The sequence below is a fragment of the Tachyglossus aculeatus genome, chromosome 5 (assembly GCF_015852505.1).
Source record: "Tachyglossus aculeatus isolate mTacAcu1 chromosome 5, mTacAcu1.pri, whole genome shotgun sequence".
Classification (NCBI taxonomy): domain Eukaryota; kingdom Metazoa; phylum Chordata; class Mammalia; order Monotremata; family Tachyglossidae; genus Tachyglossus; species Tachyglossus aculeatus.
Genome location: NC_052070.1, coordinates 32,997,428 through 33,025,404, shown reverse-complemented (window position 1 = coordinate 33,025,404; position 27,977 = coordinate 32,997,428). Strand labels below are relative to the sequence as shown.

The following is a 27,977-nucleotide window of genomic DNA, read 5'->3' as shown; positions in this document are numbered from 1 at the left end:
AATGAATGAATCTTAATCCCCATTTTACAGATGAGGCAACTGAGGTACAGAGAGGTTAAGAGACTTGCCCAAGGTCACATTGCAGACAACTGGTGGAGCCGGAATTAGAACCCACGTCCTCTGACTCCCAAGCCTGTGTTCTTGCCACTGGGCCATGCTGCTTTTGAGCGTTTACTGTGGGCAAAGCCCTGTACTAAGCGCTTGGGACCATACAATATAACAATAAACAGACACATTCCTTGTCCACAATGAGTTTACAGTCTATTATGATTGTCCAAGTCTGGGCCCTGGGGGAGGGAGCCATATTTCTGTGGGGCCAATGGGCTGCCTCACTTAGGGATCCCCCAGGTCACGTTAGGCCACAGGTTGGGATGATAGGCAATCCTGGAAAGTATCCCAGACTTTCCAAGTTTCAGGTCATGGAGAAAGTAGACTTCTCTCCCCTGCAGACCAGAACTACACTCAGTTTTAACCAAAGTACTTGTTTTTACTAGATGTTTTGGGTAGTACAGATGTCAAAATTAGGGAATATTCTTCCAGTCTGTCTGGGTCTGGATGTAGACCCCTGTGGTGTTGTCTGCTTGCATGTGCCATAAGACGTCAAGTGAGTTTTGAAGTGAAAATGTTTGCTCACGAGGGATTCTGTCAAAGCATAACCTCTGTTATTCATTCATTCAATAGTATTTATTGAGCACTTACTGTGTGCAGAGCACTGTACTAAGCGCTTGGAAAGTACAAGCTGGCAACATATAGAGACGGTCCCTACCCAGCAACGGGCTCACAGTCTATAAGGGGGAGACAGACAACAAAACAAAACGTGGACAGGTGTCACATCATCAGAATAAATAGAAGTAAAGCTAGATTCATTCATTCAATTGTATTTATTGAGCGCTTACTGTGTGCAGAACACTGTATTAAGCACTTGGGAAGTACAAGTTGGCAATTATGCAATTGAAGCAGCAAGGCCTAGCAGAAAGAGCATGTGCCTGATAGTCAGAGGACCTGGATTCTAATCCCAGCTCTTCTATTTGCCTGCTGTGTGATTTAGGGCAAGTCACCTAACTTCTCTGGGCCTCGGTTTCCTGAGAATGTAAAATGGGGATTCAATACCCGTTCTCCCCCATACTTGGACTGTAAACTCCATGTAGGACAGGAATTGTGTTAGACCTGATAGTCTCGTATCTAACTCAGCACTTGGTAGAGTGCTTGGCAAATAGTTAAGTGCTTAGCAAATACCACAATTATTATTACTGGGAGAGGTTATTGAACTTTTATCTATGCATCACAGGACCACTTAGCCTCCTTCTCGTCTACCCTTCCAGTTACACCCAAATTTTTGCATTGCTCCTACTTGCCCCCTTTTGCCAATCTTTCAGTAGTATTTACTGAGCACTGACTGTGTGCAGAGCACTGCACTAACTTTCGGGAGAGTACGACAGAAGCAGGAGACCCAATCCCTGCCTTACAACCTCCCAAATATCCCTTTTAACTTTCCTCCACCCCATAGTCCTTGGTACCCAGGAACAATAGACCCTGGTCTCCTATTCTTCACTACCCCATGAGCAGCGGTCCCGCTCCTCCCCGCCTTACCTCCATCCATCCCCACAGCACCTGTATATATGTATATGTTTGTACGTATTTATTACTCTATTTATTTTGCTTGTACATATTTATTCCATTTATTTTATTAATATGTTTTGTTATGTTGTCTGTCTCCCCCTTCTCGACTGTGAGCCCGCTGTTGGGTAGGGACCGTCTCTATATGTTGCCAACTTGTACTTCCCAAGCGCTTAGTACAGTGCTCTGCACACAGTAAGCACTCAATAAATACGATTGAGTGAGTGAGTGAGTGAATTATGCCGAGAGGTTCCGGGCTTGGCTGCTGCCTGCAAAATGCAGAGAATGTGCTGCTTCCAGAAACGTCAAAGCCTAGAGATTGGTGGTTCTAACATTGCTGCTGCTGCTGCTGCTGCTGCTGCTGCTGCTGCTAATAATAATAATAATAATAATAATAATAATAATAATAATAATAATTGTGGCATTAAGAGCTTACTATGTGCCAGGCACTGTACTAAGCACAGAAGTGGATACAAGCAAATGGATTAACAAGTAATAATGATTGCATTTGTTAAACACTATGTGCAAAGCACTGTTCTAAGCACTGGGGGGATACAAGGTGATCAGGTTGTCCCACATGGGACTCACAGTCTTAATCCCCATTTTACAGATGAGGTAACTGAGGCCCAGAGAAGTTAAGTGACTTGCCCAAAGTCACACAGCTGACAATTGGCAGAGCTGGGATTTGAACCCATGACCTCTGATTCCAAAGCCCGGGCTCTTTCCACTAAGCCACGCTGCTTCTCTAAGCAGCGTGGATTACACACAGTCTCTAGGCCACAGGGGGCTCACATACTTAAAACCCGTTTTCCAGATGAGGTAACTGAGGCACAGAGAAGTGAAGTCAGTGGCCCAAGGTCATAGAGCAGGTAGTGGCGGAGCAGAGATTAGAACCCTGGACCTTTTGCTTCCCAGGCCCGTGCTCTAGCCACTAGGGCACAGTGGCTGGAACAGGGGACTATAGTCCTCGATTCCAGGGAGGGGGCCCAGTTCATGGAGGATCTGGAGTTGGCCAACAAGTGCCAGGTTGTTGCGAGGGGTCTACTAAGGTGCCAGGCTTCTGGGGGAGAAGGGAAGAAGAGATAAAAGGGAAGGGCTAGCAGGGCCACTCCGCCCTCCAGACCCTCTCAGAAAGCCTCTGGTCTCTTCCTGAGTTGACAATAATGGAGGCAGCAGCTGGCGGCCCAACTGAGGGGCTTAAAAGAGGAAAGAGCCCTGAGAGTCAGAGGACGTGGGTTCTAATCCTGGTTCTGCCACAGGCCCGTTGTGTGATCTTGGACAAGTCTCTTCACTTCTCCAGCCCTCACTTACCTAATCTTTAAAATGGGGATTCAAAACCCGTCCTCCTTCCTACTTAGATTGTGAGCCCTGCAAGGTGTACCAATCAATCTGCGCATCAGGCAGAAACTCCTCACCCTGGGCTTCAAGGCTGTCCATCCCCTCGTCCCCTCCTACCTCACCTCCCTTCTCTCCTTCTGCAGCCCACCTCGCACCCTCTGCTCCTCTGCTGCTAATCTCCTCACCGTACCTCGTTCTTGCCTGTCCCGCCATCGACCCCCGGCCCACGTCATCCCCCCTGGCCTGGAATGGCCTCCCTCCGCCCATCCGCCAAGCTAGCTCTCTTCCTCCCTTCAAGGCCCTACTGAGAGTTCACCTCCTCCAGGAGGCCTTCCCAGACTGAGCCCCTTCCTTCCTCTCCCCCTCGTCCCCCTCTCCATCCCCCCATCTTACCTCCTTCCCTTCCCCACAGCACCTGTATATATGTATATATGTTTGTACATATTTGTTACTCTATTTATTTATTTATTTTACTTGTACATATCTATTCTATTTATTTTATTTTGTTAGTATGTTTGGTTTTGTTCTCTGTCTCCCCCTTTTAGACTGTGAGCCCACTGTTGGGTAGGGACTGTCTCTATATGTTGCCAACTTGTACTTCCCAAGCGCTTAGTACAGTGCTCTGCACACAGTAAGCGCTCAATAAATATGATTGATGATGATGATGGTGTAGCAACTGGGCCTGACCTGACTATCTTCCCAAGTGCTTAGAACAGTGCTTGACACGTAATAAATGCTTCATAAATACCCCACTTATTATTATTAAGCGGGCAGTCAAATGTCTGTCTTTCTCCTCCTCCAGATTGTAAATGCACTGTGAGCAGAAGAGTGTCTATCAACTCTATTGTTTAAAACTCTCCCAAGCATTTAGTACAGTGCTCTGCACACAGTAAGTGCTCAATAAATACGATCGACTGATTGTATAGTGCTCTCCCAAGCATTTCGTACAGTGCCCTGCACTCTGAAAATACTCAATAAATACGATTGATCGATTGTATTGTACTCTCCCAAGTGCTTAGTACAGTGCCCTGCTCACAGTAAGTGCTCAATACATACCAATATCAATAAATAGAATGATTGATTCTATCCACCCAGATTCAAAATGGAAAGATTGTCCTCAGTCTAGGAGGCATTTGGCTAAACCAGTGCTTGGCACACAATAAACATTTAACAAGGACGAGAGTGAAGCAGCGTGGCTCAGTGGAAAGAGCCCGGGCTTTGGAGTCAAAGGTCATGGGTTCGAATCCCAACTCCACCACATTTCTGCTGTGTGATCTTGGGCAAGTCACTTAACTTCTCTGGGCCTCAGTTACCTCATCTGTAAAATGGGGATTAAGACTGTGAGCCCCACGTGGGACAACCTGATCACCCTGTATCCTCCCCAGTGCTTAGAACAGTGCTTTGCACTTAGTAAGCACTTAACAAATGCTTATTATTATTATTATTATTATTATTATTATACCTTCATTGGCATAGCCTGATGCAATCCTACTTGCTTGGCCCCACAAACCAGAGCCTCCATCACTATTTCTCCGGTGGAAATATCTATTAATAATAATAATAATGGTATTTGTTAAGTGCTTACTATGTGCAAAGCACTGTTCTAGGCACTGGGGAGGTTACAAGGTGATCAGGTTGTCCCACGGGGGGCTCACAGTCTTAATCCCCATTTTACCGATGAGGTAACTGAGGCACAGAGAATAATAATAACAATAATAATAATGATAATAATAATAGCATTTAGTAAGAGCTTACTATATGCAAAGCACTGTTTTAAGTGCTGGGGAGGTTACAAAGTGATCAGGTTGTCCCACGTGGGGCTCACAGTCTTTATCCCCATTTTCCAGATGAGGTAACTGAGGCACAGAGAAGTGAAGTGACTTGCCCAAAGTCACATAGCTGACAGTTGGCAGAGCTGGGACTTGAACCCATGACCTCTGACTCCAAAGCCCGTGCTCTTTCCACTGAGCCACACTGCTTCTCATAATAATAACAACAATAATAATAATAATAATTGTGATATTTGTTAAGTGCTTACTGAGTAGCAGGCACTTTACTAAGCGCCGGGGTGGATACAAGCAAATCGGAATGGGCACAGTCCCTGTCCCACGTGGGGCTCACAACCTCAATTCCCATTTTACAGTTGAAGTAACTGAGGCCCAGAGAAGTGAAGCAAGTTGCCCAAGGTCACACAGCAGACAAGTGGTGGAGCCAGGATTGGAACCCATGACCTTCTCACTCCCAGGCCCATGGTCTTTTCACTACGCCACGCTGCTTCTCAAGGAGGACAGTGTCCCATGCCTACCATTTCAGCCCCTCTCCGCAGATCCTCTAGACTGAAAGCTCCTCGTGGACAGGGAACTTGTCTGCTAATTCTACCGCATTGTACTCTCCCAAGTGCTTAGTACAGTGCTTTGCACATAGTAAGCACTTAATAATTACCATTGTTGATGATGTCGATCTGCTATTTACCTACAAATCTGAACAGCTCCCTGAACCATGACTTTCCCCTTTCATTCATTCAGTCGTATTTATTGAGCGCTCTCTTTCCCGTCTTCTGGGGCTGGGAATTCACTGACTCTAGACGGTTTGGATGCCACGAAATTTCATTCCTGTTTCTTCACTGAATGCTGAGCGCTGCACTTGCTGGCCGGAACACCTAGATTCTCCCCGGCTGGGTCTTCCCAACTCCACAGACCTCCATTTATCCAGGGACCGGTTATCCCACCTGTCTCGGTCTCTACGGAGAGAGAGGTCAAAGGGCGAGAGGTGCGGGGAAGCCTGCGGGGCTGGGGGAGGGACTGTCTCTCTATGTTGCCAACTTGTACTTCCCAAGCGCTTAGTACAGTGCTCTGCACACAGTAAGCGCTCAATAAATACAATTGATTGATTGATTGATTGATTGACTGGGGAGTAGCACGGCCCAGACTCACGTGAATTCCGGAGCGCTCCCGTCCAGCCACTTCCACTCGCCTTCTCGGTCTGAATCCGTGAGGCCTATCCAGAGGCTGCCTCTTCCACCCATTTGCTTTTTGATCCATTGCTGCAAAATAAATTAGGCTCCGGTGTATTAGGGCAGAATTCTCATAACAATAATAATAATAATGGCATTAAGTGTTTACTACGTGCAAAGCACCGTTCTAAGCGCTGGGGAGGTTACAAGGTGATCAGGTTGTCCCACGTAGGGTTCACAGTCTTCATCCCCATTTTACAGATGAGGTACTGAGGCACAGAGAAGGGAAGTGACTTGCCCAAAGGCACACAGCTGAAAATTGGCGGAGGTGGGATTCGAACCCATGACCTCTGACGCCAAAGCCCATGCTCTTTCCACTGAGCCACACTGCTTCTCATCAGAAGAGAGGGTGAGGGAAGTTGAAAATGAAGGACGAGGAAGTCAGTCCATCAATCAGTCGTTTTTATTGAACGCTTTACAGTGCGCCGAGCACTGTACTGAGGGCTAGGGAGAGTATATAGAACAGAGCTGGTAGCCCACAATGAGCTCATGGCTTTTAGGAATCTGAGTTCATTCATTCATTTAATCGTATTCATTGAGCGCTGCATGCGGAGCACTATACTAAGCTCTTGGGAGAGTATAATATAACAATATTCCAACTTGTACTTCCCAAGCGCTGAGTAGAGTCTCTGCACACAGTAAGCGCTCAATAAATACGATTGATTGATTAATAAACAGACACATTCCCAGTCCTCAACAGGCTGGGCTGCAGATCAGATATATATGTATATATGTTTGTACATATTTATTACTCTATTTATTTATTTATTTTATTTGTACATATCTATTCTATTTATTTTATTTTGTTAGTATGTTTGGTTTTGTTCGCTGTCTCCCCCTTTTAGACTGTGAGCCCACTGTTGGGTAGGGACTGTCTCTATATGTTGCCAATTTGTACTTCCCAAGAGCTTAGTACAGTGCTCTGCACATAGTAAGCGCTCAATAAATACGATTGATGATGATGATGATCAGATAAGGTCAGCCCCACCCTTTCTCTTTCTCCTTGTTAGTTGTCCGTTCTGTTTTCCCAGTTGCAGACCCAATCTTTCTTTTCTTGTGAGCAGGGATACGATTGATTGATTGATTAATTGTTTGATTCCCTCACCCAGGCTTCAGAGGAGATCTACCCGGTGATTGGTAGGGGGACCTGGGTTGATGCCATAAATGCCGCCAATTTGTATCCCTGGTAGCTCTGCCTTTTCAATCATATTTATTGAGCGCTTACTGTGTGCAGAGCACTGTACTAAGCGCTTGGGAGGTACAAGTTGGCAACATATAGAGACGTTCCTTCCTGCCCCGCCCTTGTTCTGTGATCAACTTTCAAAGCCAGCTACTTTGGGAGGTTCGGGGACTGATATGTGTGAAACTCCCTGCACTTCCCCCATGACTATCCAGGCTGTCTCCTGATCTACCCCCTGACTCCTCCTATCCTCCACGGTGGTTTCCATCTCCTCTTGACCCCATATCCCAGATCCCTCTCATGGCCTAGTGGATAGAGCACGGGCTTAGGTGTCAGAGGAGATGGGGTCTAATCCAGGCTCCTCCATTTGTCTGCTGTGTGTGACCTTGGGCAAGTCACTTCTCTTCTCTGGGCCTCAATTACCTCAGCTGTAAAATGGGGATTAAGATCAAAACTGGGCCTGGGTCCAAACTGATAAGCTTGTATCTACCCTGTGAGCTCCCCAGTGGGACAACATGATCACCTTGTAACCTCTCCAGTGCTTAGAACAGTGCTTTGCACATAGTAAACGCATAATAAATGTCATTATTATTATTATTAGTAGTAGTATAGTGCCTCACACAGAGTAAGTTCCTAACAATACCCTAAAAAAACCCCAAATTGGTCCCTCCTTTCCTCACTCCCGAGGGGTACTAACAGAAAGAAAACCATTAGTTGCCCAGCCTGGATATGGCTTTCACGGCCAAGGTTTAATAATAATGATGGCATTTGTTATCCACGGAGAAGCAGAGTGGCTCAGTGGAAAGAGCCCGGGCTTTGGAGTCAGTGGTCATGGGTTCAAGTCCCGGCTCCGCCAATTGCCGGCTGTGTGACTTTGGGCAAGTCACTTAACTTCTCTGGGCCTCAGTTACCTCACCTGTAAAATGGGGATTAAGACTGTGAGCCCCCCATGGGACAACCTGATCACCGTGTAACCTCCCCAGCGCTTAGAACAGTGCTTTGCACATAGTAAGTGCTTAACAAATGCCATCATTATTATTATTTGTTAAGCTCAATAAATACGATTGATGATGATGGGGGATACAAGGTGATCAGGTTGTCCCATGATCCTCCAACTGGGATGCCCAATCCTCTCACATCCCTGGCCTCAGCATTCCCAAAACCCTAATTTGGAGCAATTGGAAAGGACTCTTGTGTTTTCCAGGTAATAAGGGCTTGGCGAACCCGAGCTCATTCCCTTTCCCAGAGGAGGAAAATCCGTGCAACCTCCTGGCTGACTTAGAGAGCTATATTGCAAATGTTCACTCCATTTCACTTCCCTCACAGGGCTGTTTCAACCTAAAGCAGAAGCCTGCAGTCGCAATTGTGCAATGCCCTCGGCTTTCTTAGATCTCTTCTGTTCCTTTGCTCGGCTCTTGTTTCCAACACTCCCGCCCTGCAATTCCTCTCCTCATAGGCCCTCTCTAGAGTTCATCTTTCTTCTCCAGTTGTTGAGGAAGTAGCCGGGTGATTTTATACCTTCCCCAACGTCAAAAAGACCCCAGTTCTCCAGACTGCTTTATCAATCAATCAATCAATCAATCAATCGTATTTATTGAGCGCTTACTATGTGCAGAGCACTGTACTAAGCGCTTGGGAAGTACAAATTGGCAACACATAGAGACAGTCCCTACCCAACAGTGGGCTCACAGTCTAAAAGGGGGAGACAGAGAACAGAACCAAACATACCAACAAAATAAAATAAATAGGAAAGAAATGTACAAGTAAAATAAATAAATAAATAAATAGAGTAATAAATAGGTACAACCATATATACATATATACAGGTGCTGTGGGGAAGGGAAGGAGGTAAGATGGGGGGATGGAGAGGGGGATGAGGGGGAGAGGAAGGAAGGGGCTCAGTCTGGGAAGGCCTCCTGGAGGAGGTGAGCTCTCAGCAGGGCCTTGAAGGGAGGAAGAGAGCTAGCTTGGCGGAGGGGCAGAGGGAGGGCATTCCAGGCCTGGGGGATGACGTGGGCCGGGGGTCGACGGCGGGACAGGCGAGAACGAGGTACGCTGAGGAGATTAGCGGTGGAGGAGCGGAGGGTGCGGGCTGGGCTGGAGAAGGAGAGAAGGGAGGTGAGGTAGGAGGGGGCGAGGGGATGGACAGCCTTGAAGCCCAGGGTGAGGAGTTTCTGCCTGATGCGCAGATTGATTGGTAGCCACTGGAGATTTTTGAGGAGGGGAGTAATATGCCCAGAGTGTTTCTGGACAAAGATAATCTGGGCAGCAGCATGAAGTATGGATTGAAGTGGAGAGAGACACGAGGATGGGAGATCAGAGAGAAGGCTGATGCAGTAGTCCAGACGGGATAGGATGAGAGCTTGAATGAGCAGGGTAGCAGTTTGGATGGAGAGGAAAGGGCAGATCTTGGCAATGTTGCGGAGCTGAGACCGGCAGGTTTTGGTGACGGCTTGGATGTGAGGGGTGAATGAGAGAGCGGAGTCGAGGATGACACCAAGGTTGCGGGCTTGTGAGACGGGAAGGATGGTAGTGCCGTCAACAGAGATGGGAAAGTCAGGGAGAGGACAAGGTTTGGGAGGGAAGACAAGGAGCTCAGTCTTCGACATGTTGAGCTTTAGGTGGCGGGCGGACATCCAGATGGAGATGTCCTGAAGGCAGGAGGAGATGCGAGCCTGGAGGGAGGGGGAGAGAGCAGGGGCAGAGATGTAGATCTGGGTGTCATCAGCGTAGAGGTGATAGTTGAAGCCGTGGGAGCGAATGAGGTCACCAAGGGAGTGAGTGTAGATTGAGAACAGAAGGGGACCAAGCACTGAACCTTGGGGAACCCCCACAGTAAGAGGATGGGAGGGGGAGGAGGAGCCTGCAAAAGAGACTGAGAAAGAACGACCGGAGAGATAAGAGGAGAACCAGGAGAGGACGGAGTCTGTGAAGCCAAGGTCAGATAGCGTGTTGAGGAGAAGGGGGTGGTCCACAGTGTCAAAGGCAGCTGAGAGGTCGAGGAGGATTAGGACAGAATATGAGCCGTTGGATTTGGCAAGCAGGAGGTCATTGGTGACCTTTGAGAGGGCAGTTTCTGTGGAATGAAGGGGACGGAAGCCAGACTGGAGGGGGTCGAGGAGAGAGTTGTTGTTGAGGTATTCTAGGCAGCGCGTGTAGACAACTCGTTCAAGGAGTTTGGAAAGGAATGGTAGGAGGGATATGGGACGATAACTAGAAGGTGAGGTGGGGTCAAGAGAGGGTTTTTTTAGGATGGGAGAGACATGGGCATGTTTGAAGGCAGAGGGGAAGGAACCAGTGGAGAGTGAGCGGTTGAAGATGGAAGTTAAGGAGGGGAGAAGGGATGGAGCGAGAGATTTCATAAAATGAGAGGGAATGGGGTCAGAAGCACAGGTGGCCGGAGTAGCACTTGAGAGGAGGGAGGAGAGTTCCTCTGAGGATACCGCTGGGAAGGATGGGAGAGTAGCAGAGAGTGTTGAGAGCCGGGGGGATGGAGAAAGGGGGGAAGAGACTTTGGGGAGGTCGGACCTGATGGATTTAATTTTGTTAATGAAGTAGGAGGCCAGATCGTTGGGGGTGAGGGAAGGAGGAGGGGGAGGAACCGGGGGCCTGAGAAGGGAGTTGAATGTATGGAAGAGCTGGCGGGGGTGATGGGCATGGGTGTCAATAAGGGAGGAGAAATAGTTTTGTCTGGCAGAAGAGAGGGCTGAGTTAAGGCAGGAAAGGATAAACTTGAAGTCTCTAGATAAACTGTCTCTAGGACTGGCACCCCTTCCAAAACTCCACGGATATATTGTGTCCACTGCTGCTTCACTCAAGCTATTCACACTCAATTCAAGGGAAAAAATAATAATAATGATAATAATAATTATGGCACTTGTCCAGTGCTTACTAAGTGCCTAACACTGTTCTAAGCCCTGGGGTAGTTACAAGTTAATCGGGTTCCTGTCCCACATGGGACTGACACTCTTAATCCCTATTTTACAGATGAGGTGACTGAGGCCCAGAGAAGTTAAGCAACTTGCCCAGGTCACACAGCAGACATGTGGCAGAGCTAGGATTAGAACCCAGGTCCTTCTGACTCCCAAACCATGCTGTTTCTCGTTATCCATTCATTTAACTGTGCAGTATTAATTTTCTTTCTTAGGCTGAGCTCCTGTTGATGAAGGATTCTGAAAGATACTGTTTTTATTTTATTTTGTTAGTATGTTTGGTTTTGTTCTCTGTCTCCCCCTTTTAGACTGTGAGCCCACTGTTGGGTAGGGACTGTCTCTATATGTTGCCAATTTGTACTTCCCAAGCGCTTAGTACAGTGCTCTGCACATAGTAAGCGCTCAATAAATATGATTGATGATGATGATGATGATGATATTGACCAGAATTAAAATATTCTATTTACCATCACCTAGAGAGCCAGCCCATGGATGTTTTTAAATAGCCAGGGAAGGAAATCAGCAAGTGCCTTAGGGATATTGGCTGGAGCTTTATTAGCTTTATTATCTGTCATCCACTACAGGCAGCTTGAAAGACCAATGCATAATAAACTACCCATCCAGCCCAATGGACCAAGGAAGAAAGAGTCCCTCATCGTCAGGGAGTCAGAAGACATGAAAGAGTCAAAAAGGATTTGTGATTCATGAGAAACAGTGTGGCCTACTGGCTAGAGCATGGCCTCTGGAGTCAGAAGGACCTGGGTTCTAATCCCAGCTCTACCACTTGTCTGTTGATTTACCTTGGGTAAGTCACTTAAGTTTTCTGGGTCTCAGTTACCTCGTCTGTAAAATGGGGATCAAGATTGTGAGACATGTGGGACATGGACCCTGTCCCATCTGGTTAGCTTGTATCTATCTCAGTGCTTAGTACAGTGTCCGGAACGTAGAAAGCGCTTTACAAATATGAGGTGGGAGGAGGGGGAGAGGGAGAGAGAGAGAGAGAGGGGAGAGGGAGAAAGAGAGAGAAGCAGGATAATAATAATAATAATAATAATAATGGCATTTATTAATGAGGAATTTATTAATGAGGATGAGGAAGAGCGGGGAGAAGGAGGAAGAGGAGGGGGAGGAGATCCTTAAGGGAGATTCTCCCATCATCAGTGAGTCAGAAGATAGGAAAGATTCAAAAGAGAAGTATGAGGAAGAAGAGGGGGAAGAAATGGGAGAAAGGAGATCCTACTCTGTTGTACTGTACTCTCTTAAGTGCTTAGCACAGTGCTCTGCACACAGTAAGCATTCAATAAATATATATATATTTGTACAGATTTATTACTGTATATATGTTTGTATATATACATGCATACTGTATGTATGTTTATATAAACATACTGTATATATGTTTGTACAGATTTATAACTCTATTTTACTTGTACATATTTACTGTTCTGTTTTGTTAATGATGTGCATTTAGCTTTAATTCTATTTGTTCTGATGACTTGACACCTGCCCACATGTTTTGTTTTGTTGTCTGTCTCCCCCTTCTAGACTGTGAGCCCGTTGTTGGGTAGGGACCCTCTCTATATGTTGCCAACTTGTACTTCCCAAGCAGTTAGTACAGTGCTCAATAAATACGATTGAATGAATGAATGAATGAATGAATAAATACCACTGATTGATAGAGAAGCAGTGTGGCTCAGTGGAAAGAGCATGGGCGAGGGAGTCAGAGGTCATGGGTTCTAATCCCAGCTCCACCACTTGTCAGCTATGTGATTCTGGGCAAGTCGCTTGACTTCTCTGTGCCTCAGTTACCTCATCTGTAAAATGGGAATTAAGACTGTGGGCCCCATGTGGGACAACATGATCACCTTGTTTCCCCCCAGCGCTTAGAACAGTGCTTTGCACATAATAAGTGCTTAACAAATGCCATCATTATTTCTGCCAAGCAAGCTCTCCTCTTCCCTTCAAAGCCCTACTGAGAGCTCACCTCCTCCAGGAGGCCTTCTCAGACTGAGCCCCCTCCTTCTTCTCCCCCTTCTCCCCCTACCCATCCCCCCATCTTACCTCCTTCCCCTCCCCACAGCCCCTGTATATATGTATATATGTTTGTATGTATTTACTACTCTATTTATTTTATTTGTACATATTTATTCTATTTATTTTATTTTGTTAATATGTTTTGTTTTGTTGTCTGTCTCCCCTTTCTAGACTGTGAGCCCACTGTTGGGTAGGGACCGTCTCTATACGTTGCCAACTTGTACTTCCCAAGTGCTTAGTACGGTGCTCTGCACACAGTAAGCGCTCAATAAATACGATTGAATGAATGAATGAATAAATAGGAGGAGGAAGACGAGCAGGAAGAGGAGGATGAGCAAGAGGACGAGGAGGGAGAGGAGGAGGAGGAAGAAAAGGAGAAAAGAGGAGGAGGAGGAGGAGAAGATCACTGTGAGAACTAGAGAAACAGAGGAAGCCTGAGGCAGAGAACTTGGAGAGGACTGTTTTCCCAGAAGCCTTGAATCCAAAACCATAACCACAAATGTCTCTGGCTGCGTATGTCTCCTCCAAACCAATCATAAGCAGTTGCAGTTTTCTGCTTCATTATAGCATGACAAGGTTATATTGTATTACATGAGATTATATTAGCCTCACAAATGTTTTTTTTTTCTTAAATCATTAGTTTCCAGAATATTTAATTCTGTTTGCAAAATCTGCCCTGGCCCACTCCGTGTTTACCAACGTTAAACCAATAAGCATACCACAGTTTTTCAAGTAACACTTAGCCACGTTTGTTAGAAACCCTGCTCTTTTAGCTGATCCACTAATGTTGTTTACGTTTTTTTGCCTTAGCTGTCTAGTCACTATCGCTTCACTCCAAACACCAGTGTTTTCCATTCTCCAGTAAACAAGCCCTTTCCAGCCCCCAAATATCATTCAATTATGAAGTTTTCACAATCAGGGATGAGATTCTATACCTGCTCCTCTCTCGTGTTTATGAAAACCAGATGTGAAGACCTCTCTTCACAGAATAGTTTCGCATCATCAAAAATTTCTTTTTCGGTTGAAAAATAATAGCATTTGTCTGTGAAATTCTTCCAGTGAGGAGGACACCCTGAAAGAAGGAACATTTTCTGTTAAGCACTAATTTGAAAATAAGCTGCGATCGAACTTTTCTTTTCACACCATCAACATTGTGTTTCAGAAGCCCAAAGCAGAGATTCATGGACTCCTCTGAGGCCCGAGTGGCCAAACCCATCGTGAAATACATAGTGCAGAGTGAACTCGGGTTCTTAATGCATGGCCAAATCCCAGAGTGGGAGATATCTGTGGTTGGCTATATTGGACCCAAATAATAATGATAACTGTGGTATTTGTTAAGTGCTTATTATGTGTGAGGTACTGTACTAAGAACTGGGGTGGATACAAGCAAATCGGGCTGGACATAGTCCCTGTCCCACATGGGGCTCACAATCTTTTTCCCCATTTTACAGATGAGGTCACTGAGGCCCAGACAAGTGAAGTGATTTGCCGAAGTTCACCCAGGAGATAAGCGGCGGGGCCGGGATTAGAACTCAGGTCCTTCTCACTCCCAGGCCCCTGCTCTTCCCACTAGGCCAAACCTACATCTGTTGGAGTATGGGGCCAAAACAACCAGGAAAGCCCAGATGTGACTCTGGGCCTGGTCTCTGTGTGAAGTATGAATCCAACCGTATTGTACTCTCCCAAGCGCTTAGTACAGTGCTCTGCACATACTAAGTGCAAAATAAATACGACAATGAATTAATAGAAAGAACTAGGATTGTAAGTCGCCCAAGACAGCAAGAGAGAGAAGAACTCAGTGGTGAAGTGGGCTGGGGCAGAAGGTCCCAGCTGAGCAGAAGCAGTCTGGGAAAGTTCTGCGGGAATTAACAATGGGACCCCGACACCATCCCAAGTCATCACGAGGTGAACTAAAGCCCCACTGAGGGACCAGGGGGTTCAGACTGAATACTGCTGGAGGGATCTGAGGGAATTCTTCGACTCCCGGAGCAAAGAGAACCAAATGACCGGGAGAATTACGCGTCTGCCAGTTTCGCCATTTAATGAAGGAAGCGCAAACCGTCGGAGGGCTGGACCCAGCTAAATAAACAAAATCTAGGCCACCCCATCACGTTTAGAGAGAGAAACACATGTGCCCGAGTGACACCGCGCCGTAGTTGGGGCCTGTGGGAGCAGCAGGGGCCTCCTGTTCTCCCAGTGGGATGCTTCAGTTGCAGTTGGAGTGCGGGCAGCTGGAGCGATAGAGCTTTCTGTCCCTAACCCACAGAGGTTAAAGGTCACAGGAGGCCAGGCACCAGAGCCCTGCTGCGGCCCGCTCATCGCCTCCCCGGGGCCCCGACTCACCATTTTCCTCCGGTGCCACGGTTGGTTCTCTCTGCAAGGCTTGAGGGACCACGACTCCGGCCGGGCCAGGGGGGCCGGGAGGGCCCTTGAGCCCAGGTAGGCCTGGTACGCCTGGAAGTCCGGGAAGGCCCCGGGGTCCAGGCACACCGGGCTCTCCCACAGTTCCCTGAAGTCCTTGGAATCCCGGTGGGCCCTGAGGGCCGGGAGGACCATCTTTGCCGGCGGGGCCCGGTGGGCCGGGGTCTCCGCTCGGCCCTGGTAGGCCCGTCTTCCCAGTGGATCCTTTCTGGCCTTTCGAGCCCGGGGAGCCTCTGGAGCCCTTGCTTCCTTTTTCCCCTGGAGGTCCTATGGGCCCGACCAGTCCTTTCTCACCAATGGGCCCCGGAGGCCCGGCCTCTCCCTTCTCTCCCTTCTGTCCTTTGTTTCCCGTGAGGCCCAGAGGCCCTTGGGGGCCCCTGTCACCTTTGGGTCCCCTTGGACCGGGAGGGCCTGAAACGTTGCAAAAACAGAGAGAAACAAGAGACGACAGAGTTGGTTCGATCGTGTTCAGGGGTAAACACATTCAACACCTGCCCTATGCGGAAACGAATCATCACGGGGATCCCACCTTCTCGGCCAGTCAGACTACCGAAACGAGAATAAATCCAGGTTGAGAAGGCGGTACCTATCGCTCTCCGCCCTCTCCTGCATTTTAGGTGGAGGCAGACGCCCCACCCACTAGACTGTAAGGCTGCTCCAGATCATAAGCTCACTGTGGGCAGGGAATGTGCCTGTTTATGGTTGATTTGCACGTTCCCAAGTGCTCAGGACAATGCTGTGCACACAGTAGGTGCTCAATAAGTACGACTGAATGATTGAGATGCATGGAGCGGCCTTGCGGGTTGCCGTCTGCCAGGACTCATTCGATCAATCGATGGCATATATTGAATGCATACCGTGTGCAGAACACTATACTAAGCAATACGACAGAGTTGGTGGACACGTTTCTTGCCCATAGCGAGTTTACAGTCTAGATAGACTAGAGCCAGAACACTTACTAAGAGGGGCCAGGAGCCTTTCCTTGGAGGGGTGGATGTTTTGTATTCATTCATTCAGTCAGTCATATTTATTGAGCACTTACTGTGTGTAGAGCACTGTAATAATAATAATTATTATTATGGTATTTTTTAATCACTTACTATGTGCTAAGCACTGTACAAAGCGCTTGGGAGAGTACAATACAACAATAAAGAGTCACATTCCCTGCCCACAGCAAGGAGTACTCCTGGCAGGGAGGGGGTGACCCCATGTTCAGATGAAGCCAGGGTGACTCTGAAAACACTGGAATCACACTGTGAATCGGAAGAGGTGGTGGGCCTTACCCAGAGCGGAACTGAAGATCTGGGGAAAAAAAGAGATTTAAATTTACGGGTAGCTTCCTCCAAATCCCTTCTTTTTCTTAACATCTCTGCTAACAGCTGCGACTCCAATCACTTCCTTGAACTGGTAGGCAGATTCTTTTGATGCTGAGTGGTAAGAAACACAATCTGAGGCTTTAGCCTATTAGATAACAGATTTTGCAAAATGACCTCGAGGCAAGGCTGAAGTCTTAATTTTTAGGGCAGGCTTTAAAGCTCAGGTTTAAATAACAGCTAAGGTAGCTTGAATAAAATAACAAATATCATCAGCAGTAAGGATTTATTGAACACCTATCCACAGGTGCATTGAAAAGCGCAGTAATTGGTGCTGGATAGAAATATTTGTTTTATTAATGCATTGGGAAAAACAAAGACAAATTATTTCCCTCTTTCCACACCTTTTTTTTCCTTCACTTGGGTTGTTTTCTCCTAGTTAAAATGGAGTATTTGGTGCCTCCCTTAAGGTGTCCCATAATATTCCTGCTGCTGCATTAAGCACTCTAAGAATTTATCAGCACTATCATCAGGCAAAGCTTTAACGGGGCAGTTTCACTAGCAATATACACTAATAGTATTTATTAATACTAGCAATAATATAATGCAATAATATAGTAACAAATATAATAATGAACAACAGATAACATTAATACCTACAGCACCCTTAAACACTTCGATACTAAACCCCATCCCCATGGCCCTTAATGTACATATCCTTATTTTCACTGATTCTAACGTCTGTCTTACCCACTAGACTGTTAGCTCCTTGTGGGAAGGGATCATCCTTAGTGATTTTATTGTACTGTACTCTCCCAAGCTCTCAGCACCATGCTCTGCACAAAGTAAGAACTTAATAACTACCATTAATCAATTGAGTGATAATCATTCATCAGTAAATACAGTGACAGAGTGGTTTGCTCAATTGGTTTAACTGTGATGCTAATAACAAGCTCCCTAATTATGCTCTTCGCCCCTTTTCAATTATTTAGGAATTCATTAATAGGAAGCCAATCTTTTTTTTTAATAGCATGTATTAAGTGCTTACTAAGTGCAAAGCACTGTTCTAAGTGCTGGAGCACTTGATTATGCATTTCATATTCCTGCTGGGTCCCTTCCTCAGGAGGTGTCCCCCACAGCACCTGTATATATGTATATATGTTTGTACATATTTATTACTCTATTTATTTATTTATTTATTTTGCTTGTACATATCTATTCTATTTATTTTATTTTGTTAGTATGTTTGGTTTTGTTCTCTGTCTCCCCCTTTTAGACTGTGAGCCCACTGTTGGGTAGGGACTGTCTCTATATGTTGCCAATTTGTACTTCCCAAGCGCTTAGTACAGTGCTCTGCACATAGTAAGCGCTCAATAAATATGACTGATGATGAATAGGGGATAGAGTCTATGCTACATGGTTTCCTCTGCCAGGGACATGGGTGGATTTTAGGGGTGTGGGCAGTACCTGGCGGTGGGGGGAGGAAGGAGAGGGGCAACTCGGAGACCTTCCTCAGGAGATGACAGGGAACAGGACTGGGTGGGCAGAAGCCAGACCAGCATCAGATTATGTCCTATCAATCAATCAACCAATCAATGCTATTTATTGAGCACTTACTATGTGCAGAGTAACAGTAATAATAATAATGGCATTTGTTAAGTGCTTACTATGTGCAAAGCACTGTTCTAAGCATTGGGGAGGATACAAGGTGATCAGATTGTCCCACATGGGGCTCACAGTCTTAATCCCCATTTTACAGATGAGGGAACTGAGGCACAGAGAAATTAAGTGACTTGCCCAAAGTCACACAGCTGACAAGTGGCGGAGCCAGGATTTGAACCCATGACCTCTGATTCCCAAGCCCGTGCTCTTTCCACTGGGCATGCTGCTAATAAGACTGTGAGCCCGTTGTTGGGTAGGGACTATCTGTATATGTTGCCAATTTGTACTTCCCAAGCGCTTAGTACAGAGCTCTGCACACAGTAAGCGCTCAATAAATATGATCGAATGAATGAATGAATGCCAAGCTCTGTCCAAAGCACTGGGGTTGATGCAGGGTAATTAGGTTGGACATAGTCTCTATCCCACAAGGGGCTCACACTCTTAACCCTCATTTTACAGATGAGGTAACTGAGGCCCAGAGAAGTTAAGTGACTTTTCCTAGGTCACACAGGAGACATGAGATGAAGCCAGGATTAGAACCCAGGATCTTCTGATTCCCAGGTCCATTCACAACCACTTGGGAGAGTATAATACGACAAAATTAGTGGACCCACTCCCTGACCATAATGATCATGACTGGCAGATGTTAACTGTAGGGAACGCAGAGCCATTGGGTTGAAATTCAACGCTTCTACAATGGATTGGTAAATCTGACCGGACTCCACGATGCAATCAAGCACCTCTTATGCAAATCACACCCCCATCTATCTGGCATACCCTCTATCTGTCTGCCTATCTAATGATCTATCTATTTATTTATCAATCTATTATTTATCTACATAGCTAGCTAATCTACCTACCTACCTGTATTACCCAGGTCCCCAAATACACAAAGGATTTAATAATTTCATTGTTTCAGCCCTTGAAACCCTAATTTCCACCTACATAGTAGAACTCAAAATGCATTCTTCATCTTTAGCTACCTGAATAATTCGTGAGTGCACATCTGACTGGATTTTCTTTCCACTGGGCCCATATCTAGAATAACAACTTTATATTTATTTCTATTTAGGAAAAGAAACCTTCCTAAGATTTTCTTCTCGGCTGGGAGTGATTCCTAAACTTCCCTACCTAGGCCACATTCAGAGTTAATTTATCACCTCTAATGTACTGTAATAATTATAATTGCGGTATTTGTTAAGCATTTACTCTGTGCCAGGCACTGTACTAAGTGCTAGGGCGGTTACAATGAAATCAGGGTGGACACAGTCCCTGTCCCTCGTGTGGATCACAGTCTCAATCCCCATTTTACAGTTGAGAAAACAGAGGCACAGAGAAGTGAAGTGACTTGCCCAAGGTCACGCAGCAGACAAGTTGCGGAGCCGGGGCTAGAACCCATGACCTTCTGGTTCCCAGATCCGTGCTCTATCCACCAGGCCGCTAGTCCATACATGACTGCACAGAGTAAATCCTCAGTAATTACCATTGATTGATTGATTTACAGATCAAGATCAAACGCGGGTCCCTACATTCAGCTGAACTTTGGAATAGAAACTGTTCTCAGTTTATTCCAACATCCATATTTTACAAAAGTGGGGGAATAATGAGATACCCTTCTTAAATCATAATTATGCTCAGTTCAGGGAATGTCAGAAGTGATTACATTTCTGGGCTACATCTTCTGTTAGTATCGAACCTTCACCTAACCTACAATCTATCACTCAATCAATCAATCATATTTATTGAGCACCTACTGTATGCAGAGCACTCAGTGCTTGGGAGAGCATGGTGGAATTAATAAACATAACCTCTGTCCTCAAGGAGTTTGCGATCTAAAAGCAGCACGGCGAAGTGGGTTCAGCACGGGCCCGGGAGTCAGAAGGTTATGGGTTCTAATTCCAGCTCCTCCACTTATCTGCTGTGTGAGACATTGGGCAAGTCACTTTACTTCTCTGGGCCTCAGTTCCTTCATCTGTAAAATGGGGACTGAGATTGTGAGCCTCACAAGGGACAGGGACTATGTCCAACTTGATTTGCTTTTATCTACGCCAGTGCTTAGTTCAGTGCCTGGCAAATCAATCGATCAATCAATCAATCAATCAATTGTATTTATTGAGCACTTACTGTGTGCAGAGCACTGTACTAAGCGCTTGGGACGTACAAGTTGGCAACATATGGAGACAGTCCCTACCCAACAGTGGGCTCACAGTCTAAAAGGGGGAGACAGAGAACAAAACAAAACAAAACAAAACCAAACATACTAACAAAATAAAATAAATAGAACAGATATGTACAAGTAAAATAAATAGAGAAATAAATATGTACAAACATATATACATATATACAGGTGCAAATAGTAAGCGCTTAACAAAAACCATCATTATTATCATTATTATACTAAAATAAATTACAGATAGGAGGAAGTAATAGAGAATATGGGATAGATGCTTTATAAATACTTTGGGGTTTTGAGTACTTAAAAGGCTTAGGTGGTGTGAAAGAACTGACGTGGCAGAGATTAGAAATTAATTGAGGAAGGCCTTCTAGAGGTGATAGTATCTTAGAAGGGCTTTGAATCTGGGGAGATGTGTGGCCTGTCAGATATACAGGGACCACAGAGGATGTCCTAATCTGGAGAGATAAGGAGGCCCAAAGAGTATGTTAGCATGAGAAGAACAAAGGGAAGGAAAGGAAAGGGGAAGGGGAAGAGTTCCTGCTATCTCAGACAGGACCGAGGAGGAATTCAAAATGAAAGTTTTAAACCCATGTATGACCACAAACTCTTACTGAGAAAGTAGATACAGAGATCTTTCTTTATTGAGTCCCTTCACAATCCAAGCCTGACTCAGTGCTCTGCAGCAAATCCTTGGATTCCTTCAGTGCAGAAAACACAGTGGGCAATCAAATTTCACATTATACTCCCTTTTCCATCTGCAGCCCAGTGAATTTGCTATTCTGCCCCAAACTTTGATAATCATAAGGCGTACAGCTAAAAACTATGGAAAGAGCATGGCCTTGTGGATAGACTACGGGTCAGGGAATCAGAAGGACCTCGGTTCTAACTCTGATTCCAGCGCTTTGCCGCTGCGTGACCTTGGGGAAGTCACTTCACTTCTCTGGGCCTCAGTTAATTCATCCATAAAATGGGGATTAAGACTGTGCGCCCCATGTAGGACAGGGACTGTGTCCAACCTGGTTAACCTGCATCTATCCCTGGCACATTCATTCATTCATTCATTCAATTGTATTTATTGAGCACTTACTGTGTGCAGAGCACTGTACTAAGCGCTGGGGAAGTACAAGTTGGCAACATATAGAGACGGTCCCTACCCAACAGCGGGCTCACAATCTAGAAGACAGTGATAGTAAGCTCACATAGTAAGCGATTAACAAACACTATAAAAAATACTTCTAAACTAACAGCATTGGTGCCTCAAAAAAGCAATAAACGAGGTCAGGAAGAGGATTTCTTCCCTGAGAAACAGTTTCATTGGCATGATTTGTGTTAGCATGGGGTGTGACATTCAGCACTGACCGACATTGTCATGTCGACTCTTCTGTTGGCTAGCAAACAAAATAGAAAATGAAATAAATTAAGAGCAAACTAGAGAACAGTTCATTAAATCCGAATAATTCTGGTAATTTTGTTTATTGGGGCATAAGAAATGATAATGATAACTGTGATATCTGTTTGGCACCCACTATGTACCAAGCACTGTACTAAATGCAAGGGTAAATACAAGATAATCAAGTCGGACACAGCTATGTGGGCTCATAGTCTAAATAGGAGGAAGAGAGAACAGGTACTGAATCCCCATCGTACAAGGAGAAAACTGAGGCCCAGAAAAGTTAAGCGACTTGCCCAAGGTCACATGGGGGGGGAAATGGCAGATCTGGGATTAGAACCCAGGTTCCCTGACTTTTAATTCTTTCCTGCCACTGAAATCTATTGATCCCACATGAGGAGAGACCAGTGATGGTATAGGCAGGGTTTCAGGCTCATCTCAAATCCATTCCCATGTGGACTGAATGACTTATTCAATATCTAGGCTAGCGGGTGGCTCCTTTGCTTGAGGGTGGTTCAGACGGTTGCAAAAGCAATCATGAGCTTCACAAAGGTCTTACCCAAACAATAACACAACTGTAGGCAGCACTGGATTTGACTGCCAGAAAATTATCTTCTCCAGGTTGCCTGGTTTGAGCAATTCCAGGAGTCCTAAAATTCCACATCCTCTGTTCAGTTCAAGGGAGAGGAAAGAACTACATCTTTTTGCCATTTTTGCTCTGGTAGAGGAAATTTAAGTCAGGAAGTGCCTAGACTCATGTCCAGGGGCTGAGATAAGATTTCAAAGTTTGCATTCCAGGGTGGCTACTGGAAATGCAGACGCCTCTTTCATTATTCCAAATCCTCTAAACAACTCAAAAAATCTGAGGAACTACCAAAAACAAGTCTCTAGATTTCAAGGGTGACTAGGGTTACATAAAGAAGGCGGATGTGGAAACACTGTTTCAATCCACTGTTTCCTCTACCCATCTTAAACTAGTGTGGTGAACAATTTGAGTTCCAAGGCTTTTTTGAAAGTAGTTTTCACAGGGACTTTCATGAAAAAACAAAACAATGAGGCAATAAGATTGTAAGCTCCTTGAGAGCAGGGAATGAACCTTTATCAGCTCTTTCCCAAGTATCTAGTACAGTGCTCTGCACATAGATGCTTAGTCGCTACAGCTGCTACAGAGACTGAAATTGACCATTTTTTCCCCTTCTAGCTCTAGAAAATGCAACAACTCACTCTCCAGAACTAGGACTGGTAGAAAACCCTCTTACTTTCACCCAGATTCAATCACATTTATTGAGCACTTACCGTGTGCAGAGCCCTGTCCTAAGCACTTGGGAGAGTACGATATAACAGACACATTCCCTGACCACAGCGAGCTTACAGTCTAGATGGGGAGACAGAAATTAATATAAATAATTAAATATAATATAAATAAGATTCCACCAGCAATGAAACTTTCTGGAGAGTGGCAGCTTCTGTGCCCCAGGCAGAATTCCTAGGAGGACTTGGCTACCTTCCACTCTAGATCGTAGGCTCACTGTAAGCAGGGAATGTGTCTTTTATATTGTTGTGTTATATTTCCCCAGGCATTTAGTATGATAATAATAATAATTATAGTACTTGTTAAGCGCTTACTGTGTGCAGGCACTGTACTAAGCGCTGGGGTAGAGACGAGCAAATTGGGTTGGACACGGTCCCTGTCCCACATGGGGCTCACATTCTCAATCCCCATTTAAAAGATGAGGTAACAGGCACAGAGAAGCAAGTAATTTGCCCAAGGTCACAGAGCAGGTACGTGGCAGAGTGCTCTGTAAACAGTAAGTGCTCAATAAATGCAATTGATTGATTGGTCCACTCCAGTCTCTGGAGACGCCCCAAAATGGCAGGTTCCAATAGTCCATACCCGGGTTTATCCCATGCTTCTTGGCTTAAAGCCTAAGGAGAAAACCTCCTAGCCATCCCCCACAACCAAGCAGGATCCTCCCTTTCCCCTCGTCCCCCTCTCCATCCCTAGCATCTTACCTCCTTCCCTTCCCCACAGCACCTGTATATATGTATATATGTTTGTACAGATTTATTACTCTATTTATTTATTTATTTTATTTGTACCTATCTATTCTATTTATTTTATTTTGTTAGTATATTTGGTTTTGTTCTCTGTCTGCCCTTTCTAGACTGTGAACCCACTGTTGGGTAAGGACTGTATACGTTGCCAGCTTATACTTCCCAAGCGCTTAGTACAGTGCTCTGCACACAGTAAGCGCTCAATAAATAAGATTGATGGATTGATTGAAATCAGAGCCCGGATAGTCTGTATTTACAACCTGGCGAAAATTTTGTTCCGTCATTTCTCCCCTTCAGACTGTAAGCTTCTTGTGAGCTGGGAACGTGTCTCCCAACTCCATTACACCATACTCTCCCGAAAGCTCAAATTCAGCACTTTACATCCAGTAAGCCCTCAATAAATACCATTAATTGATTGATTGCTAGGATATGTGTTTTTACTCTTTTTTTTTTTGGAAAAAAAAATGGCTACAGCAGAAATTAGGGAATGTTGTTTCGACAATGCCATCTGCCTGGACACAGTGTAGGGAGATGGAGTGAGGTGAAAAGTTTGTTTTAAGTGTTTGAGCACGGGAATGGACAACCTGAAAGGAGAACTCACAACCTCCTGGTCTCCTGACTTCTAGCTTAGCTCGGTAGCCCAACCTGCTCCAACCTGAAACTCTCCCGCTCCCGACGAGAGGATGACAATAGGCCCCGCTGCTGCTCTAGATAAAAGACATTTAAGATTTTTGACCGTATTAATGGTTTTTGTGCTATCAAAAATATACTCTAATATCTAAGGTTTTTATTTTACCCAGAATGAGTCTTTTCTTTGGATTTATATAATGGGCAGGGATTGTGTGTACTAACTCTGTTACATTGCTCTCTCCCAAGAGCTTAGTAGAGTGCTCTGAACACAGTAAGTAGACAATAAATATGATTGACTGACTGATGAACGATAGTAATAATAATGATGATATTTGTTATGTGCCTACTCTGTGTCAAGCACTGTTCTAAACGCTGGGGAAGATGCAGGATGATCAGTTCAGACAGAGTCCCCTTGCCACACAGGACTCACAGTCTAAGTAGGAGGGTGAACAGGTATTGAATCCCCATTTTACAGGTGAGATAGCTGAGGCCCAGAGAAGTTATGTCACTTGCCCAGGGCCACACAGCAGGCTTGTGGAGGAGCTGGAATTAGAACCCAGGTCCTCTGATTCCCAGGCCTGTGCTCTTTCCACTAAACCTTGCTGCTCCTCTTAACCACGCGGATCCTCAGCCATGGTGCCCCTCAGAGCTTCTCTAACAACTCTCGTCGAGTTCATTATTAATATTTGAAGATATATTTTTTTCCTCTCCATGTAAGTCCCCGATTTTATTTGCAGGGACCCTTTGACCCATGCCTCTCGCTGTATTCATCTACCCCAGTGCTTAGAACAGTGTTTGGCACATACCAACTGTCTAACAAATACCATCACAATGACAATTTTAATAATTCATTTGATCTCATGGGACAGGCTGGGGATCTGAGAGCAGAGTGTGGTGAACTTATTCAGGCTACCAGGTGCTTCAGCACGGTGGCTTAGTGGAAAGAGCACAAACCTGGGGGTCAGAGGACCTGGGTTCCAGTCCTGCCTCTGCCACTTGCCTACTGTGTGACCTTAGGTTAGCCACTTAACTTCTCTGTGCTTAACAAACGCCAAGATTATTATTATTCAGCAACAGGAAGCTGATTATCAAAACAGGAGTTCTCCAGAGGGCTGATTATCAGAGCAGAACATTGAAATAATTTTTTTGTTTGTTTGGGGTTTTTTTGCGGGGGGGGGAGGTTAGTGGTTTTTAAAGAATAATTGTAGAATTCATTTTATGGTAAAGTAGGACTTTTTTTGCCATTGTTGCTGTAATTTAAAATGTAAGTTGTGTTGAAAAAGCAGCCGCAAAAATGTATTGTAATTTTTTGCTGTAATTAACTGTATACTGTGAGCCCGTTGTTGGGTAGGGACTGTCTCTATCTGTTTCTGAATTGTACTTCCCAAGCGCTTAGTACAGTGTTCTGCACACAGTAAGCACTCGATAAATATGATTGAATGAATGAATGAATAATGTAAACCTAATAATTTTGTCATGGCTTTTCAATTTTTCATATTTGCTTTACTTTTATCCTGCTGATCTTTTTTTACTGACTTTGTAAGATTGGTTTTATCAAAGCAATTATGTGGTGACTTGCCCCTATCATGACTTATTTAAGATTTTTATAGGTTTTCTGATTCCAGAAAAATGGGGGCATGACTCACGCAGAGCAGAGATTCTCAAACCCAGTTTGGTTCAGTTTTTCAGGATTTTCATGAACTGAGCCAGTCTCAGTCTCAGCGAGCTTGCATCATTGGTGTTTACTGAATGAAGCTAGCACACTTTAGTGTCAATTTTTTAAACTGTTCCCTTGTAGCCTCAAACAGGTAGGGTAGCTTTGTGAAAAGTGCCTGATTTACTACTGTATTAAATAATAGCTTATGCCTTGGAAGAAACTGAATTAACATGTTTTTAAATCTTTCCTTTTCCCACCTTTACGTCTTGCACGGGGGCAGAGGTGTGAAGCTTCTTTATTCTGGATTCCAGTGTCCCAATTCATGCATTCATTCCTTCAATAGTATTTATTGAGTGCAGAACACTGTACTAAGCGCTTGGGTATTAGTCTAAGTATTATAATTAGTATAAGAGATGCCACTTACCTTGCAGAATTGTGAAATTCTTGATGAGCTGACCATGCTTGGAGTCCACCAGTTTCATCTCTTCCATGATCACCGACAGATTGGCCACTTCGACGTCCAACCTCGACCTCATCACGTCCTGCTGCATCCTGAGCGAGGTGGAGTCCAAACGGATGTTGGCCAGCGAATCGTTCAGCACCGTGAGGTCGTCCGTGTGTTTCGTCAAGGTGTCCGTGCAAGTGGTCCTGACGTCGTTCAGGTTGCTCGTCAGAGTCCTCAGGTGGTGAGCCGTGTAGCTGATGTTGCTGATGATGTTGACGATGTCGGACTCGAAGAACTGGAACCGCTCCTCCAGCTGGTTGAACTTAGCGGCCGTCCTGTTCTCCGAATCCCGGTGGAAGTCCTGAAGGTCCTTCAGGTTCTGCTCGTTGGCCTGGGAGACGGCCGTGATGTTGTCCACCTGGCCGGTGAATGAGTTCAGCTGGCTGTTCATGTCCTCCAGGGTGTCGTTGTTGGCTTTGGCCAGGGCGGAGTTGTTGGCGGCCAGAGCCTGCAGGTTCTGCACTTTCTCCTTGAACCAATCGGTGTCTTTTCTCGCTTGGAGGAAGATCTGCTGCAGGTTCTGGAAGTCGTTCTTGATTCGCTGGATGGCCTGGCTGGTGTCGTCCACCGATCTCTGCAGGATGCCGACGAGGTTTCTCTGCTGCGCCTGGGTCAGGTTCAGGTTGTTGAGATTCATGACGACCACGTTGTGAGAATGCATTTGGCTCTGCAGGTTGGCCTGGAGGTTGCTGGTGTCTTGCTGCAGGTTGTTGACGTAACCGTTGTACGCCTGGAGGGTCTTGTTGACCGCGGTGATGAGAAAAGAGTTGTTCTCCAGGGTTTCCTTCATCCGGTTCTGCCTGTCATCCAGGGCGAGCCCACTCTCCTGTAGCTTCTCCAAGGTGTCTTTGTTCCTGGCGGTCTTCTCCGTCACCTCGCGGAGCTGCTGGCGCAGGTCCAGGATGTCGGACCTGAAGCCGGAGAGTTCCGAGTTGGTGCTCACGGCCTTCTGCCCCGTCTGGTCCCCTGGAGGAAGGAGACGAGGTTTAGTTCGCGTGGCGGCAGGGAAAATGATTCAACCGAAAGTGGCGTGGCCTAGCGGAAAGAACACGAG

General features: G+C 45.6%; 1 protein-coding gene across 1 annotated transcript in view; it reads right to left on the bottom strand.

The window, feature by feature from the left end:
- The window catches only part of COLEC12 (collectin subfamily member 12), a 206,298-nt gene that overhangs the window by 14,326 nt on the left and 163,995 nt on the right, over positions 1–27,977 (bottom strand). Inside the window, exons 4-7 of the mRNA XM_038747268.1 lie at positions 26,843–27,889; positions 15,458–15,946; positions 14,050–14,186; positions 5,889–5,998 (exon numbers count right to left, since the gene is read on the bottom strand). Coding sequence (XP_038603196.1) covers positions 5,889–5,998; positions 14,050–14,186; positions 15,458–15,946; positions 26,843–27,889 — 1,783 coding nt within the window. The remainder of the gene's footprint in view (positions 1–5,888; positions 5,999–14,049; positions 14,187–15,457; positions 15,947–26,842; positions 27,890–27,977) is intronic.